This window comes from Chiloscyllium punctatum, chromosome 14 (genome assembly GCF_047496795.1).
Source record: "Chiloscyllium punctatum isolate Juve2018m chromosome 14, sChiPun1.3, whole genome shotgun sequence".
NCBI classification, from domain to species: domain Eukaryota; kingdom Metazoa; phylum Chordata; class Chondrichthyes; order Orectolobiformes; family Hemiscylliidae; genus Chiloscyllium; species Chiloscyllium punctatum.
Window position 1 is genome coordinate 1472978 of NC_092752.1, and position 15110 is coordinate 1488087.

At 42.7% G+C, this 15110-nt stretch overlaps 1 protein-coding gene across 4 annotated transcripts in view; it reads right to left on the reverse strand.

The window, feature by feature from the left end:
• The window catches only part of LOC140485529 (clathrin light chain A-like), a 52252-nt gene that overhangs the window by 12024 nt on the left and 25118 nt on the right, over positions 1–15110 (reverse strand). For 2 of the 4 annotated variants that reach the window (XR_011962381.1, XM_072583714.1), the window contains exons 3-5: positions 8792–8903; positions 4967–5078; positions 2088–2141 (exon numbers count right to left, since the gene is read on the reverse strand). Coding sequence is in view for 3 of the 4 variants with exons in the window: in XM_072583714.1 (XP_072439815.1) it covers positions 2088–2141; positions 4967–5078; positions 8792–8903 (278 nt within the window). In the remaining variant the exon portion in view is untranslated. The remainder of the gene's footprint in view (positions 1–2087; positions 2142–4966; positions 5079–8791; positions 8904–15110) is intronic. The other 2 variants (XM_072583717.1, XM_072583715.1) reach the window with 1 other exon arrangement.

A 15110-nucleotide genomic window follows, 5' to 3' on the forward strand; every position in this document is an offset into this window, starting at 1 on the left:
ATTTCGCTGCTCGTTGGATGCTGCCTGAACTGCTGTGCTCTTCCAGCACCACTAATCCAATATTTGATTTTCAGCATCTGCAGTCATTGTTTTTACCTCCCTCTGATAAAGCCATGTTGACAATCCCAAATTTACCCATGCCTGTGCAAATGCATATTAATTCATTCCTTCAGATGAAACAAGAGTGGGGGAGTTCTCATAATCACAGGGGAAGTCTCACATCATACACAATCAATAAAATGGTTAACTATGATAATTTTTATTGTCAGTTGTTAAGTGACCTGGTGTGCAAAATGCGAAAGGAACTGCTCTCAGGTCAAAAACCAGAAGAAGCAGATTTGTGTTAAGAGCTGAAGGGGGAATGATTGGGTGTGAAATACAGCATTGTGAGAGGAGGTGATTAGAGAAATTACATTTTATGCACAACGTTCATAATGGGCTGCTGGTAAGGACAGTGGAAGCTGATTCAATGGGAATTTGCAAAAGAATATGACAAAATCTTTAAAAGAGCAAAGTTGTAGATCCGTGGCATAAACAGCAAAGGGGAACAGAGATAACCAAATAGTTCTATCGTTGAGCTAACACAAGCACAAGCACAAACACAAAATGACCATTTCCTACGGTGGCACAGTGGTTAGCACTGCTGCCTCACAGCGCCAGAGACCCGGGTTCAATTCTCCGCCTCTGGCAACTGTCTGTGTGGAGTTTGCACGTTCTCCCCGTGTCTGCGTGAGTTTCCTCCGGGTGCTCTGGTTTCCTCCCACAGTCCACAGATGTGCAGGTTAGGATGGACTGGCCTTGCTAAATTGCCCGTGTTGTTAGGTGAAGGGGTAAATGGATCTGAGTGGGTTGCTCTTCAGAGGATCAGTGTGGACTTGTTGGGCCGAAGGGCCTGTTTCCACACTGTAAGTAATCTAATCTAATCTTAAAATTGTAATCTATAATGTAAGACTATGATTTCACCTCATTTTCTAACATTGCACCTGAATCTGTTTTGAGGGCAAGGTGTGGAATAGTTTTCAGAAACTGAAGGAGCTGGTCCCTGATATTGCAGTGAAACACCTAATCCACCAAACTATCTAACTGATTGACCCTTGTCTATTGGATATAATGGAGTTCATAACTGTTCCAGGATGATGTTACTGATATTTCCAGCTTACAATTATGGACAGATTAACTTGGCTTTTGCAGTGTTTTAAATTCAGGTGTCAGTCATTCCCAATTTTCTGTAAACACCATTTTTTTCATGAGATGTGGGTGTCACTGTCTAACCAGCATTTACTGCCCATCCCTAATTGCCCTTTGTGAAGGTGGTGGTGACTGCTTTCTTTAACCACTGCAGTCCATTTGGCAAGGGTGGACCACAATACTATTAGGGAGGGAATTCCAGGAATCGGAGTGAATGAATTTTGAAATTTCACAATGCGTACTCAATAAACGCAGTGAATAACATAATTTCATAACGTTTTCTAACAAATTAGAAAGAATAACTTAAAAGATAAACTTGTAATTATATAACTCAAACACGGTGGCTCAGTGGTTAGCACTGCCACCTCACAGTGTCAGGGACCCAGGTTCAATTCAGCCTCGGGCGACTGTCTGAGTTTGTACTGGGTGCTCTAGTTTCCTCCCACAGTCTAAAGATGTGCAAATTAGGTGAATTGATCATGCTAAATTGCATATAATGTTCAGGGATGTGTAGGTTAGGTGCATTAGTCAGGGTAAATGTAGAATAGTAGAGTGGGGAAATGGGTCTAGGTGGGTTATTTTTGGCGTGGATTGGTTGGGCCAAATGGCCTGTTTCCACACTGTAGGGATTTTACGATTCTATGATTTTAACTCAGGGTCGAGAGTCCTACTGCTGAGCCAAAAATACCATCTTTTGTTTGGTCTGTACATGGTAAATCTGGTGACTTAGTTGAACAAAACTGAAAATTAACTTGAACATTCTATTCCCTAATATTCAGCAAATCTGCAGTTAAGTCAAATGTGGCAGAACATCGTCAAAGCAAAAGCAAATACATTTCACAAAGAATTGCTCAAGAGGTGAAAATAGAAAGAGGAAAATATTAAGAAGAGAAACATACACATAGCCAATCACATCGGCAAAGGGTTGTTTGTAGAAAGCCTCATCCAAAATCCTAGAATCGAAAGGTTGGTGGCGTAATCCACAGACAGCAGCATTCAGAGAGAGATCAGATGCAAGATAAAGGTGAGGCACAACACAACCAGAACAAACATAGAGTTACTTGTAAAGACCTGAAATTCCTGGGCCCGGAGAAAGAGGCAGGTGGGAATGCCTAGATCTAGTTGCACCCAGTTGATTAAAATAGAATTGAAGTGGAGGATTCCCAACTCCTTTGGGTTTCTGACAAAATGTCTACCCTAAAGTCCAGTCATGAAGGATGGGGATAGGAAAAATGAAGAGGTAGTTTCACTAGAGTAATGCGGCATCCCACATTGGTCTTTTCCTGTCCATTTTGTAGCAAATTTACTTTTTGAATTCAGCAGAGACAATTGGTAAGAGTGTCTACGGGTTAAAATACTGCCCCCTCACCACACCTTTGGCTGAAGTTTGGTGCAAACTTCCTTTTAGTAAGTTAATCCATTGGTGTGTAATAAGATCTCTGAGAAGGTTGATTAAAAAAAAACTATGAAGTAGGAATGAGAGGGCTTGTGTTGTTAAACTTAAGAAGGTGCAGAAAAGACTTACAAGGATGTTGCCAGCACTGGAAGGTTTGAGTTTTAGGGAGAAGCTGAATAAACTGGGACTACTTTCCCTGGAACATTGCAGGCCGAGGTGTGACCTTATAGAGGTTTATAAAATTATGAGGGGCATGGACAGGGTGAATAGTCAAGATCTTTTTCCTAGAGTGGGGGTGTCCAAAACTAGATGGCATAGGTTTAAGATGAGAGGGGAAAGTTTTAAAAAGGACCTGAGGCATAATTTTCCCATGCAGAGGGTGATGGGTGTATGGAACGAGCTGCCAGAGGAAGTGATGGAGACTAGTACAATTACAACATTTAAATGGCACCTGAATGGGTACATGAATAAGAAGGGTTTAGAGGGATATGGGCCAAATGATGGCAAATGGGATTGGGTCAAACTGGGATATCTGGTTGGAGCAGGCAAGTTGGACCGAAGAGTCTGTTTCCGTGCTGTACATCTCTATAATACCCTGAATGCATCTGGGACTCTGGCAGCCTACAGCGCAATAGCAAGCAAGGATGGTTTATTAAAGCAGCAGAATATTTACAGAGGAAGTTCAGCCATCTTAAATTTAGAGACATCACTGATGGTTAATTCAGGATGATAATGTGTCAAATTCTATAGGTTATGATAAAAGAGGGTAGTAGCTTCTACGTTGGAGAATTCCATGAACATCAATTTGTGAATGGAAGCCTGTTCTTCTAAAATCAAGCTAAACAAACATAAAAACCAGGAAAGAACATATTGGCTGGAAACAGTGAGTGTGTGCAGAGACTCTCAAATTATTCTAAGTAAAACACAGAATTAAGAAGAAAATTGATTGCATTGTATGACCCTGCTTTTCTATAGATGCTGCTTGGTTCTCAGATAGGACACGAGATGGACCAGTTACATGCAGCTGAGATCAGTCAGAGGGGTGATAAGCTGCTGCCAACAGTGGGATGTGAACTCAGATGGTGACTAGTCAGTAGCACTGCCAAGCTGAATGCAATGGTTGATGTAATGAGGGGGCAAGTAGACAAATGTCAACCAAGTCGAAACTGAAAACCTCTGTGAATTTGGCTCAAAGACCATGTATCTTTAGGCAAAATCTGATTCACAAGCAAGTGATTCAATCATTAATAAAGGCCAACAGAGTTTTTTTTTAAAAATCACAGGACATAAGCATTGTAGGGTAGGCCAGCATTAATCGCCCTGGGGATGGGGGCGGTGGGGAGGGTGTCTTCTTGAAGCACTGCTTTGTTTAGTGTGTTTCCCTTCCTGATAAACTGGGAAACACCTTCCCTCATTAGCTCTACGATTTCATCAGAAAGGCAAAGAACTGGTCAAACAAATCAAATGAGGGAAGTGAGAATCTGCAACCATAAATGTATAAACTTAAACTACATATATTACCGTATAAACTACATATATTACTGTATAAACTACATATATTACCGTATAAACTACATATATTACCGTAGGCCACAATTCAAAGATTGATCACATATCAGGAAAGTTGTGAGGAGCCTTGAGAGGTTGTAGAGGAGATTTACCAGAATGATTCCAGGGATGGAACATTTTAGCCACTAGGTTCATTTGGAGAAATCTGGGTTGTTTTCCTTTGACCAAAGAAGTCATGGACATCTACAGCACAGAAAAAAAGCACCTTCGTCCACTGATTCTGCTCCAGTCAGAAACAACCACCTAACTGTGCGAATCCGATTTTCCAGCACTTGGCATATAGCCTTGTATACCTTTGCATCACAAATGTATATCTAAATACTTCTTAAATGATATGACGGTTTCTGCCTCTCCCCTCCTGAGTTCCAGATTCCCACCATCCTCTGGGTGAACACATTTTCATCACATTCCCCCTAAACTTCCTGCCTCTTCCCAAAGAAACATTTGAGGCTGGAGTTCAATTGAAAATTTGTAAAGTTACATGAATAGATTTATGATTGGAAAGGAAATTAATGAATATAAACCATGGCAGGTATATAGAGCTAAGGTACAGACCAGATCAAATTGAATGACAGTACAGGTTTGAAGGGTTGAATGGCCTCCTCCCAGTCTCATGTTCCTTACTGAATTATTTACTTATTCTTTCAAACTGACGTTTCAGAACATAATTCCTTTTTAATAGTTGGATAAAATCTTCCCACTCAAAAGCAAAATAAATTGGCAAAATGTTAAGACTGGACAGTGTACCACTCCTCCCAGTGGGTTTACTGTTTGATACATGACAATACTGAGCTCTTGGCAATACAGGAATACCTGTTATTAGTTTTCATTTCTTCGAGGTGCTCTGCTTGTTGTATGTACCAATCTTCCAAATCTTTCTTTGCTTTCTCCCTCCATTCTAGTTCTGCTTCACGAGAGTGGGCATCTAAGAAGTTCAAAGGTAAGAATAATTCCTTTTTCTAGCGTTTATTGGGATTAGGATTCCATTGTTGTCATGGGGTTATTACACAGACAGGACTAAATGTGATTGCTGTAAAAATTCATACCTGTTGATTACAATGCAGGCAGACATCAACTTGCTGCTTACTCATTTCAACTGTGTCCGTACCCAGAGTCAAAGAGTGTGGTGCTGGTAAAGCACAGCCAGTCAGGCAGCATCGAGGAGCAGGAGAAGCGACGTTTCAAGAATAAGCTCTTCATCAGGAATGAGGGAGAGCCTCATGGAGGCTGAGAGATAAATGGGGTAGGGTGGGGCTGGTGATGATGAAGATGATGGGGTAGATGATGAACAGCACATGCTTGAAACGTTAACTCTTCTGCTCCTCTGATGCTGCCTGACCTGCTGTGCTTTTCCAGCACTGCACTTTCCAACTCTGATCTCCAGCATCTGTAGTCCTCCATTTCCCCCTGTGTCGGCATCCAATCAATATTAATGACACTGTCGATTACCTGTATACATTGGCAGGGGGCAATCACATTGGTGGTCAGCACCATCTCAAACTGGTCTATATCTCTTGAAAGGAAGGACATTGCAATTATGCAGGAATGACTTTGACCAGGGAAACACTGATGGAAGGGTTTCATGGGAGATGGCAAACCCCAACATTTTTGGACACTGCATGGAGGTCTTGGTGAAAGGGCATAATGAAGGGGAGGGCTTCAGGGCCTGAGTAAAAGATGGTGATAATAACTGGATTGAAGCTTCTGTCCTGTTACTGAAATCTTTGATGTGAAGGATCCCATTGCAGAATGTTTGGAAGAATTCTCTGGAATGCCCCAATTTTACAATCATTTTCCCTTGCCATCAAGGCCAACATTCTATTTGACTTCCTGATTACATGCTGTATCATGAAACTAACATCTTCTGATTAATGTACCAGAACACCCAGGTCCCTCTGCACACACCAAGCTTTCCAATTCCTCACCATTTAAATAATACATTGCTTTTCTATTTTTCGTGCCAAAATGGACAAGTTCACATTTTCTCCCATCTGCCAACCTTTTACACACTCACTGTCTACAACCATTTGCAGACTCTCCAACTCCTCTTGACAACTCATTAATGTCCTTCAGGGAAGGAAACCTGAGATCCTCATCTGGAGTCTGGCCTGTATGTGATTCCAGACCCACAGCAATGTTGTTGACTCCCAACTGCCCTCTGAAATAGCCTTGCAAGCCACTCAGTCATATCAATCCCTACAAAGTCTCAACAAAGAAATGAAGGACCAGCTCACATTGACCTAGGCACCAGAAAACAGAACAGCAGAAACAGGCCTGTTAATCCTGGAAAGTTCTCCTGACTAACATCTGGGAAGTGGTGTCAAAATTGGGAGACCTGTCTCACAGACTAATAAAGCAACAATCTGACACAGTCATACTCATGGAATCATACCTGGCATGCCCTAGGCACCATCCCTGGATATATCCTGTCCCATTGAAAGGTCAGACCAAGCAGAGGTGACTGCACAGTCAGGAGGGAGTTGCCTTGAGAGTCCTCAACATTGACTCCAGGCCTCATGACGTCTCATGGCTTCAGGTTAAACATGGGCAAGGAAACCCACCGCTAATTACCATGTTCTGTCCTTCCTCAGCAGATAAATCAGTACTCCTCCATGTTGAGCAACATTTAGAGGAAGCACTGAGAATGGTAACGGCACAAAATGTATTCTAGTTGGGAGAGTGGCTCGGCAGCAGCACTACAGATGGAGCTGGTCGGGTCCTAAAGGACACAACTACCAGAATGGATCTGCAGCAGATGGTGAGGGAACCAACAAGGAGGAAAGACAAACTCTGAGCTCATCCTTATCAACCTGCCAGCTCCAGGTGCGTCTATCCATGACAGTGTAAATAAGAGTCACCACAGCACAGTCCTTGTGAAGACATTGAGAATAACCTCCATCGTGTTGAGTGGTATTATTATGAGTGGGCCATCAACAGCAGCAGACTTGGACTCCAACATAATCTGTAACCTCATGGACTGACATTTCCCCCACTCAACCATTACCAATAAGCCAGGGGATCAACCCTGGCTCAATGGAGACTACAGTAGGGCATGCCAGAAGCAGCACCAGGCATACTTATAAATGATGTGTCAACTGGGTGAAACTACCAAACAAGACAAAATGTGTGCTAAACAGCATAAACAGCAAGGGACAGAGTCATCGAGGTGTACAGCACTCTATGAAGTAGACTCGGTGGTCTAACTCATCCATTCCGACCAGATATCCTAAATTAATATAATCCCATTTGCTAGCATTTGGCCCATATACTTCTAAACCCTTCCTATTCATATACCAATCCAGATGCCTTTTAAACGTTGTAATTGTACCAGCCTCAAGTGGTTCCACAACTAATGGATCAGAGCGAGGGGGACCCCGAGTCCCAGAGCGAGGGGAAACCCCGAGTCCCAGAGCGAGGGGAAACCACGAGTCCCAGAGTGAGGGGGGAACCCCGAGTCCCAGAGTGAGGGGAAAACCACGAGTCCCAGAGTGAGGGGGGAAACCACGAGTCCCAGAGTGAGGGGGGACACCGAGTCCCAGAGTGAGGGGGGAACCCCAAGTCCCAGAGCGAGGGTGAACCCCGAGTCCCAGAGTGAGGGGGGAACCCAGAGTCCCAGAGTGAGAGGGGAACCCCGAGTCCCAGAGTGAGGGGAAACCCCGAGTCCCAGAGCGAGGGTGAACCCCGAGTCCCAAAGCGAGGGTGAACCCCGAGTCCCAGAGCGAGGGGGAACCCCGAGTCCCAGAGCGAGGGGGAACCCCGAGTCCCAGAGCGAGGGGGGAATCCCCGAGTCCCAGTGGGAGGGGGGAACCCTGAGTCCAGAGCAGAGCTACTTACCTTGGTGCAACCGAATGTCGGTGCCGAATGGACTGGAGGCCTGGAGTGGAGCGGGACATTTTTGGATGAGGCCTTGTGTGGGTAGTCAGACCATGTACTCACTCAGCTGCTGTACTGAAGAAGGGCTCAGGCCCAAAACATCGATTCTCCTGCTCCTTGGATGCTGCCTGACCTGCTGCGCTTTTCCAGCAACACATTTTCAGCTCTGATCTCCAGTATCTGCAGTCCTCACTTTCTCCTGCTGTACTGTAATGTCTATTTGAAATTCTTTACCAGACTGTAATGACAATCCTTTAACTATGTCATAACTATCTTATTTCTAACATTGTTTAGACACTGTAAGTAATGCTACCACTTTTCCTTTTATTTCAAGATTATACTTATCCAAGATTATCCAAGATTTATACTTAGTTACTTGCACCTAAGATGGCGTCATCAGAGGCAGCCAATGTAAAAACTTTTCACTGCATTGTGCTTCTGTATAACAGTCCATGTGACAATAAAGGATATTCGATTCTATTCTCTTATGGCTTCACTCGGTTGACACCTCATGCTTCGGTATGCCTGGTGCTGCCCCTAGCTCACCTTCTAGCACACTTCTCCGAACTCGGATTATCCTTCGGATTTGGTGTTTGTGATAGAGTGGGGGAGTATGCTGGGCCATAAAGATACAATATGAATTCATGTAATGCAATGAATTCATATTATATCTCCTCAATTTTTTTATCCAATGTGAATAATTTCATACACCTCTACTTTAAATTTCATCTGTCATGTGTAATTTACCAGGTTTTGATTACTTACCCAACTCTGCTAGATGCTTTATTTGTTCTTCTCTCCATTTGCGTATACTATCTGGCTCCTGGTGTAATCGATCAGCTTGTGAAATGACCGAACATGGGTCAGCACCATTCTCCTGTTGAAAGAGGAATTTTAAAAATATGCATCCATTGATCTCCACATTAATTATGTTAATGAACAAGTGCATTGGAATATTCTGAATGGCTCTGAAATTCCCAAGTGGGCTCGTATTTCTGATACAGATAGTGTTGGAAGTAGGACTCAGGAATTTTTCTAATGTTGACTGGTGTGATGCAGCTCCTTGGAAAACCAAAGATTGACATGCTAAAAGGTTACATTGAACAGTCCTGAAAATGGGCACAGGGATCACAATGTGTGACTACAGCAGCTTTGTCCACTCCTCAGAGAGGCCAACATGATTCCTCTGTGTAGACAGAGCTATGTGTGCTGTTGATTGACTGAATACATAATCAATATGTGTGAATATTGTATAAAGTCAGGCTGCAATCCCGGAAGTGAGTGAAACATATACTAGGAATCCTGGGTGAGCTAAATCTGCTGCAGGCTTTCAAAGCTGCACAATAGGCCATGATGGAGAAAGGTGTTCTCTATCTACAGGAGGCAGAGGTCCTCCAGACACACCAGGTGTGCAGACAGCTCCGGTGGTCTAGCCCTGAGAATCTGGAAGAATTAACACATGGAGTTCAATGACCTTACGCACGTGGTCAAGATCAGTGAGTGCATAGATATTCTGAGGGAGCTCATGACTTGGTAATGTTGACAGATTCACATTCTGGGTCATACCTTGTAACAACCTGGGAACCTGCATTCAAATCTCCTCATGTGCAAATGATGGAAATAGATTCTTCAAAAAAAATCTTAAAACTCTAATGATGACCATGAAACCACTGCTGATTGTAGAAGTCCATTGAGTTCACAATGTCCTTTAGCAAAAGAAATCTACTATCTGTATCTGATCTGGTCTAGCTGTGACTCCAAACTCACAGTAATGGGGTTGACTCTTAACTGCCCTCTGAAAGGACTTGTGAAATCTCTCAGTTGTATCAAAGTGCTTCAAAAGACTCCAAGAAATGAAACGGAGTGGGTTTACCTCCACCAAACAGAATATAGCAGTTCAAGACAAAACTCACTTTCTCAAAACCTTTTTATTAATGCATTATGAGATGGTGGCTTCACTGGCTAGGCCAACATTTATTGCCCAAGCAGAGGGCAGTTAAGAGTTAGTCATGTTGCTATGGGCCAGGTGAGGTAAGGCTGGCACTTTCCCTCCCTAAAGGACAATCATTAACCAGATGGTTTTCCTGACAATCGACAATGATTTAAGGTCATCATTAGACTCATAATTCCAAAATTTTTATTGAATTCAAATTCTACTATCTGCCACAGCAGAATTCAAATGAGGGTCCCCAGATATTACCTGGGTCTCTGGATTAACAGATCAGTGATAATACCACGAGACTTTTACTTCCCCGATTAGGGAAATAAATGTTGGCTGTGTGAGCAATACCCACATCCCATTGCTGAACATATTTTTAAAAATCATATTCTTCCAAGAACACCATCAAACTTTGTCGCTGCTCACATCAACACCTGACTTATTACTCAATCTCTGATAAGGCTCATAAATGAGAACCATTTCTATTATCTCATACTCAAAAAGTTGGCATTGCCAGAAGCCTCACACCCAAATTGTTGAAATAACTGAAGGTGACATTATTTGATCAGTAATCTTCCTTCTCACATGCAAATCTGCATTGTCACGGAATCACATAGTTGATACAGTGCAGATAGACAAAAATGAGGCCTGCAAATGCTGGAGATCAGAGTCTAGATTAGAGTGGTGCTGGAAAAACACAGCAGATCAGGCAACATCCGAGGAGCAGGAAAATTGACGTTTCAGGCAGGAGCCCTTCATCAGGAATGAGGCAATCTCAGCTACCTTCCTCTCAAGCCCCATCCCCCTCCCATTTAGCTCTCCACCCCCAAGGCTCCCAGCCTCATTCCTGATGAAGGACTTTTGCCCGAAACACCCATTCTCCTGCTCCTCTGATGCTGCCTGACCTGCTGTGCTTTTCCAGCACCACTCTAATCTTGACAGTGCAGATAGAACCCATTCAGCCGGAATTCTGCAACAACTCTGAGCATTTTATCACAAATCTGCTGCCATTTCCCCAGAACTCTGCACATGCTTTCTGTTTAAATAGTCATCCAAGGCTCTGATGAAAGCCTCACTTGAAGCTGCCTCCACGACATTTCTAGGCAGTGCCTCCCAAACCTTAACTACTTGCAGTGAGAAAGTTTTTTTTTCACCTTATACTTGTTTGTTTTGCAGAACACTTTAAGACTGTGCCCTCTGATTCTGAATCTGTTTACACATGGAAACGTTTTCTCTCTCTCCATCCTGTCCAGACCCCTCATGGTTTTGAAAACTTCTATTAAGCCTCCACTCAGCCTTCTCCTCTCCAAGGAAAACAGTCTCAACTTCTTCAATCTTTCCTCACAGCCCAAGTGCCTCGTCCCTGGATCATTCCCGTAAATCCCCTCTGCACTCTATCCAATGTATCCATATCCCTACCAAAGTGTGGTGCTCAGAACTGTACACAATTCTCCAAGTGAGGTCTAACCAGCATCTTATGTTAATTCATATAGCGTCCCTGCTCATGTACTGTATGCTTCTATGAGTAAAGCCTATAGAATATTGTATGCTCTCTCTACTATCCTGACCCCTTTAAAGACTTAAGTACAACTCTGCTTGTGCACACCCTTTAGAATCAAGTACCCTTAATTTAATATGGTCTCTCCATGTTATCTATAACAAAGTATATCAACTCATTCTTCTCTCCATTGAACTTCATTTACACTTAGCTGCCTATTCCACCAGGATGCCAGTGTCTCTTCAAAGTTCTACACAATCCACACAGTTTACAACTCTCCCAAGTTTTTTGAGATGTGTGTATTTTGAAATTGTCACCTGCACACCAAGATCCAGATCATTAATATAGATCATAAAAGGCAAGGGTCCCAATACTGACCCCTGGGTAATTCTACTACAATTCCACCTCCTGCCTGAAAAATATGTGTTAACCATTACTCTGTTTCCTATTTTGTATCCAAGTTTCTACTGTCCCTTTTATTCAATGGCCTACAGTTCTCCTCACAATTGTGTGTGTAGGGCACTGCTCCAAAGCCTTTTGGAAATCTATGTACACAACCTATCAACAGCTTTGCCTTCATTAAATCTCTCTGTTATCTCTTCAAAAACTCCAGCTCCCCCTAGTCGAGTTGCTAATAACATAATATTGAAGTGAAGTGAAAGGCAGGAAGTTTAGAGGGAAATTGAGGAAAAGCTTTTTCACCCAGAGGGTGGTGATGTTCTGGAATGTACTGCCTGGGAGGGAGTTGAGGCAGGTAACTTCACAACCTTGAGAAGGTATTTGGAAGAGAACTTGATGTATCATAATATTCAAGGTTATGGGGCTGGTGCGGTAAAGTGGGACTGGTGTAGTAGTAGTAGCAGCTTTTTGGCAGTATAGACTTGGTGGGTTGAAGGGCCTCTTCCATATGCTATGATTATGCTCAGCTGCACATAGAATAATTTCTGGAACTTCTATCCTCCTTTCTTACCTCTTGTGATGTCAGGAAGGCCACAAACCCCTCTTCCTTTGACCTCTACACACCTGGTGGCACTTGTGTACCAATGACTGAGTGCTTAATTTCATGGTGTGCCCACATCTAGTGAATGCTGTGATGTCTCCTCCATAGACACTACACACCCTCAATCCAGCCTGTAAGCTGCTTACCACCACAGAACAACCCAATTTAATTACTAGGTACATAGCAACAGGAGTAGGCCATTCAATAAGATCATGGCTGATGTGTGGTTGAACTTGAAATGTCTGCCTTTGGCCCATATCTCTTGATACCCTTGCTTCATAAAAACTTATCTATCTCAGATTTAAATTAATGACTGAATTAGTTTCAGCTGCCATTTGAGGAAGAGAGTTCCAAACCTCCTACAGTCTTTGGTGTAGAAAAGCTTTCTAATATCTCTCCTGAACAACTTTTAGACGATGATTCCCGGTTCTAGAATCTTCAACCAATGGAAATAGTTTATCTTTATCTACCCTGTCTTTCCCTGTTAATATTCTGAAGACCCTGATTAGATCACCCCTGATCCTTTTAAATTCAGGAGAATAAAGGACTAATGTCAAATCTTTCTTCATAATTTAAACTTTGAAGTCCAGGGTATCATCTTTATAAACCTGTGATGAACTCCCCGAGGGCTAAAATATCCTTCCTAGGGTGTGGTGCCCAGATCTGCTCACAGTACTCTAAGACTGAGCACCAGCCATTCACTATAAACCATGTACTGAAGTTTAGGACTTTGGTGTTAAAAGTAGGAAGTAGTCAATTACAATACTGAGGCGGAAATGTGCATATAGTAATGTCCCAGAGGAGCACTCGCATTAAGTATTTCACATTTTTACTATTTTGGTTTCCCATTAATTAGGTAAAGTGACATTCAAGTCTAGATTGAATTAGGTGAGCTTCTATTCAGAACATAGAAGGTTACAGCCCGCGATGTTCCGCCGACCTGTGAAATTAATCTGCTGTCCGTCTAACCTATACCATTCCATTATTATCCATATGTACGTCCAATGCCCATTTAAATGCCCTTAACGTTGGCGAGTCTACTACTGTTGCAGGTGGGCCTTTCCACACCCCTACTACTCTCTGAGTAAAGAAACTAGCCCTGATATATGTCCTAAATCTATCATCCTTCAATTTAAAGCTATGTCCCCTCGTGTTAGCCTTCATCCGAGGAAAAAGGGTTTCACGGTCCACCCTATCTAATCCTCTGATTATTTTACACGTCTCGATTAAGTCACCTCTCAACCTTCTTCTCTCCAATGAAAACAGCCTCAGTCCCTCAGCCTTTCCTCATAAGACCTTCCTTCCATACCACGCAACATCCTAGTAAATCTCCTCTGCACCCTTTCCAAAGCTTCCACATCCTTCTTATAATACAATGACCAGAACTGTACGCAATACTCCAGCTGCGGCCTTACCAGTATCTTGTACAGCTAAAGTATGACCTTGTGGCTCCGAAACTCAATCCCCCGACCAATAAATGCCAACACAGCGTATATTTTCTTAACAACCCTATCAACCTGGGTGGCAACTTTCAGGGATTTATGCACCTGGACACCGAGATCTCTCTGTTCATCTACGTTGCCAAGAATTTTATCATTAGTCCAGTACTCTGCATTCCTGTTATTTCTTCCAAAATAAATTGCCTCACACTTTTCTGCATTACACTCCATTTGCCACTTCTCCGCCCAGCTCTGCATATTATCTATGTCCCTCTGTAACCCACAACATCCTTTGGCACTATGCACAACTTCTGGGGTCTAACTAGGGTTTTTTAAAACTGAAACATAACATCTGCATCCTTATACTCCAGCCTTTAGATACAAAGGACAGCATTCCATTAGCCCACATGACTATTTTCTGCACCTGTTTGTGACATTTTAAAGAGCTATGCACCTGAACCCCCAAATTCACTGTATTTAACTTTGTACCTTCAATCAATACTTTGATCGAGCCATTTTTGGTCTCAAATAGATAACTTTACACATACTTATCTTTAAATCCATCTGCAATAGCTTTGCCCTTTCACCTCATCAATCAATAAATGCCCTATTAACCCAAATGCCCAAATAACCTGTTGTAATGCTATGCTGTAGTCAACACTGTCTATAATGCTATCCAATTTTGTGTCATCAGCAAATTTGAATAGTTTTTATGCTATTGCCCAAGTCGTTATTAAAGACTGTGAATAATTGAGGCCCCAACACAGATCCCTGCAGGACACCACTAGTCACCTCCTGCCATTTTCAGTACTTACCCAATATTCCAACAGTCTGTTTCCTGCCACTCAACCAATTTCCTATCCATGTCAATAATTTGCCTTCAACTCTGTGGGCTTCCATCTTAGCTAACAACCTCTTGTGTGGGATTTTATCAAAAGTCTGGAATGCCTTACAAACAACATCCCATTGATTTACCTCTGTTCAGTGTCTTTGTCACCTCTTCAAAAAAACTCTATGAGGTTTGTCAGGAAGGACCTACCCTTCATGAATCCATGCTGATTCTCCCTGATAAACAAACATTTTTCAAGATGATCATAATGATCATACCCTCTAATCATTTCCCCACCATAGGTGTCAGGATAACTGGTCTGTAATTCCCTGGTTTCCCTCTGGCACCCTTTTTAAAGAGCAGAGTGACACGAGTAAAT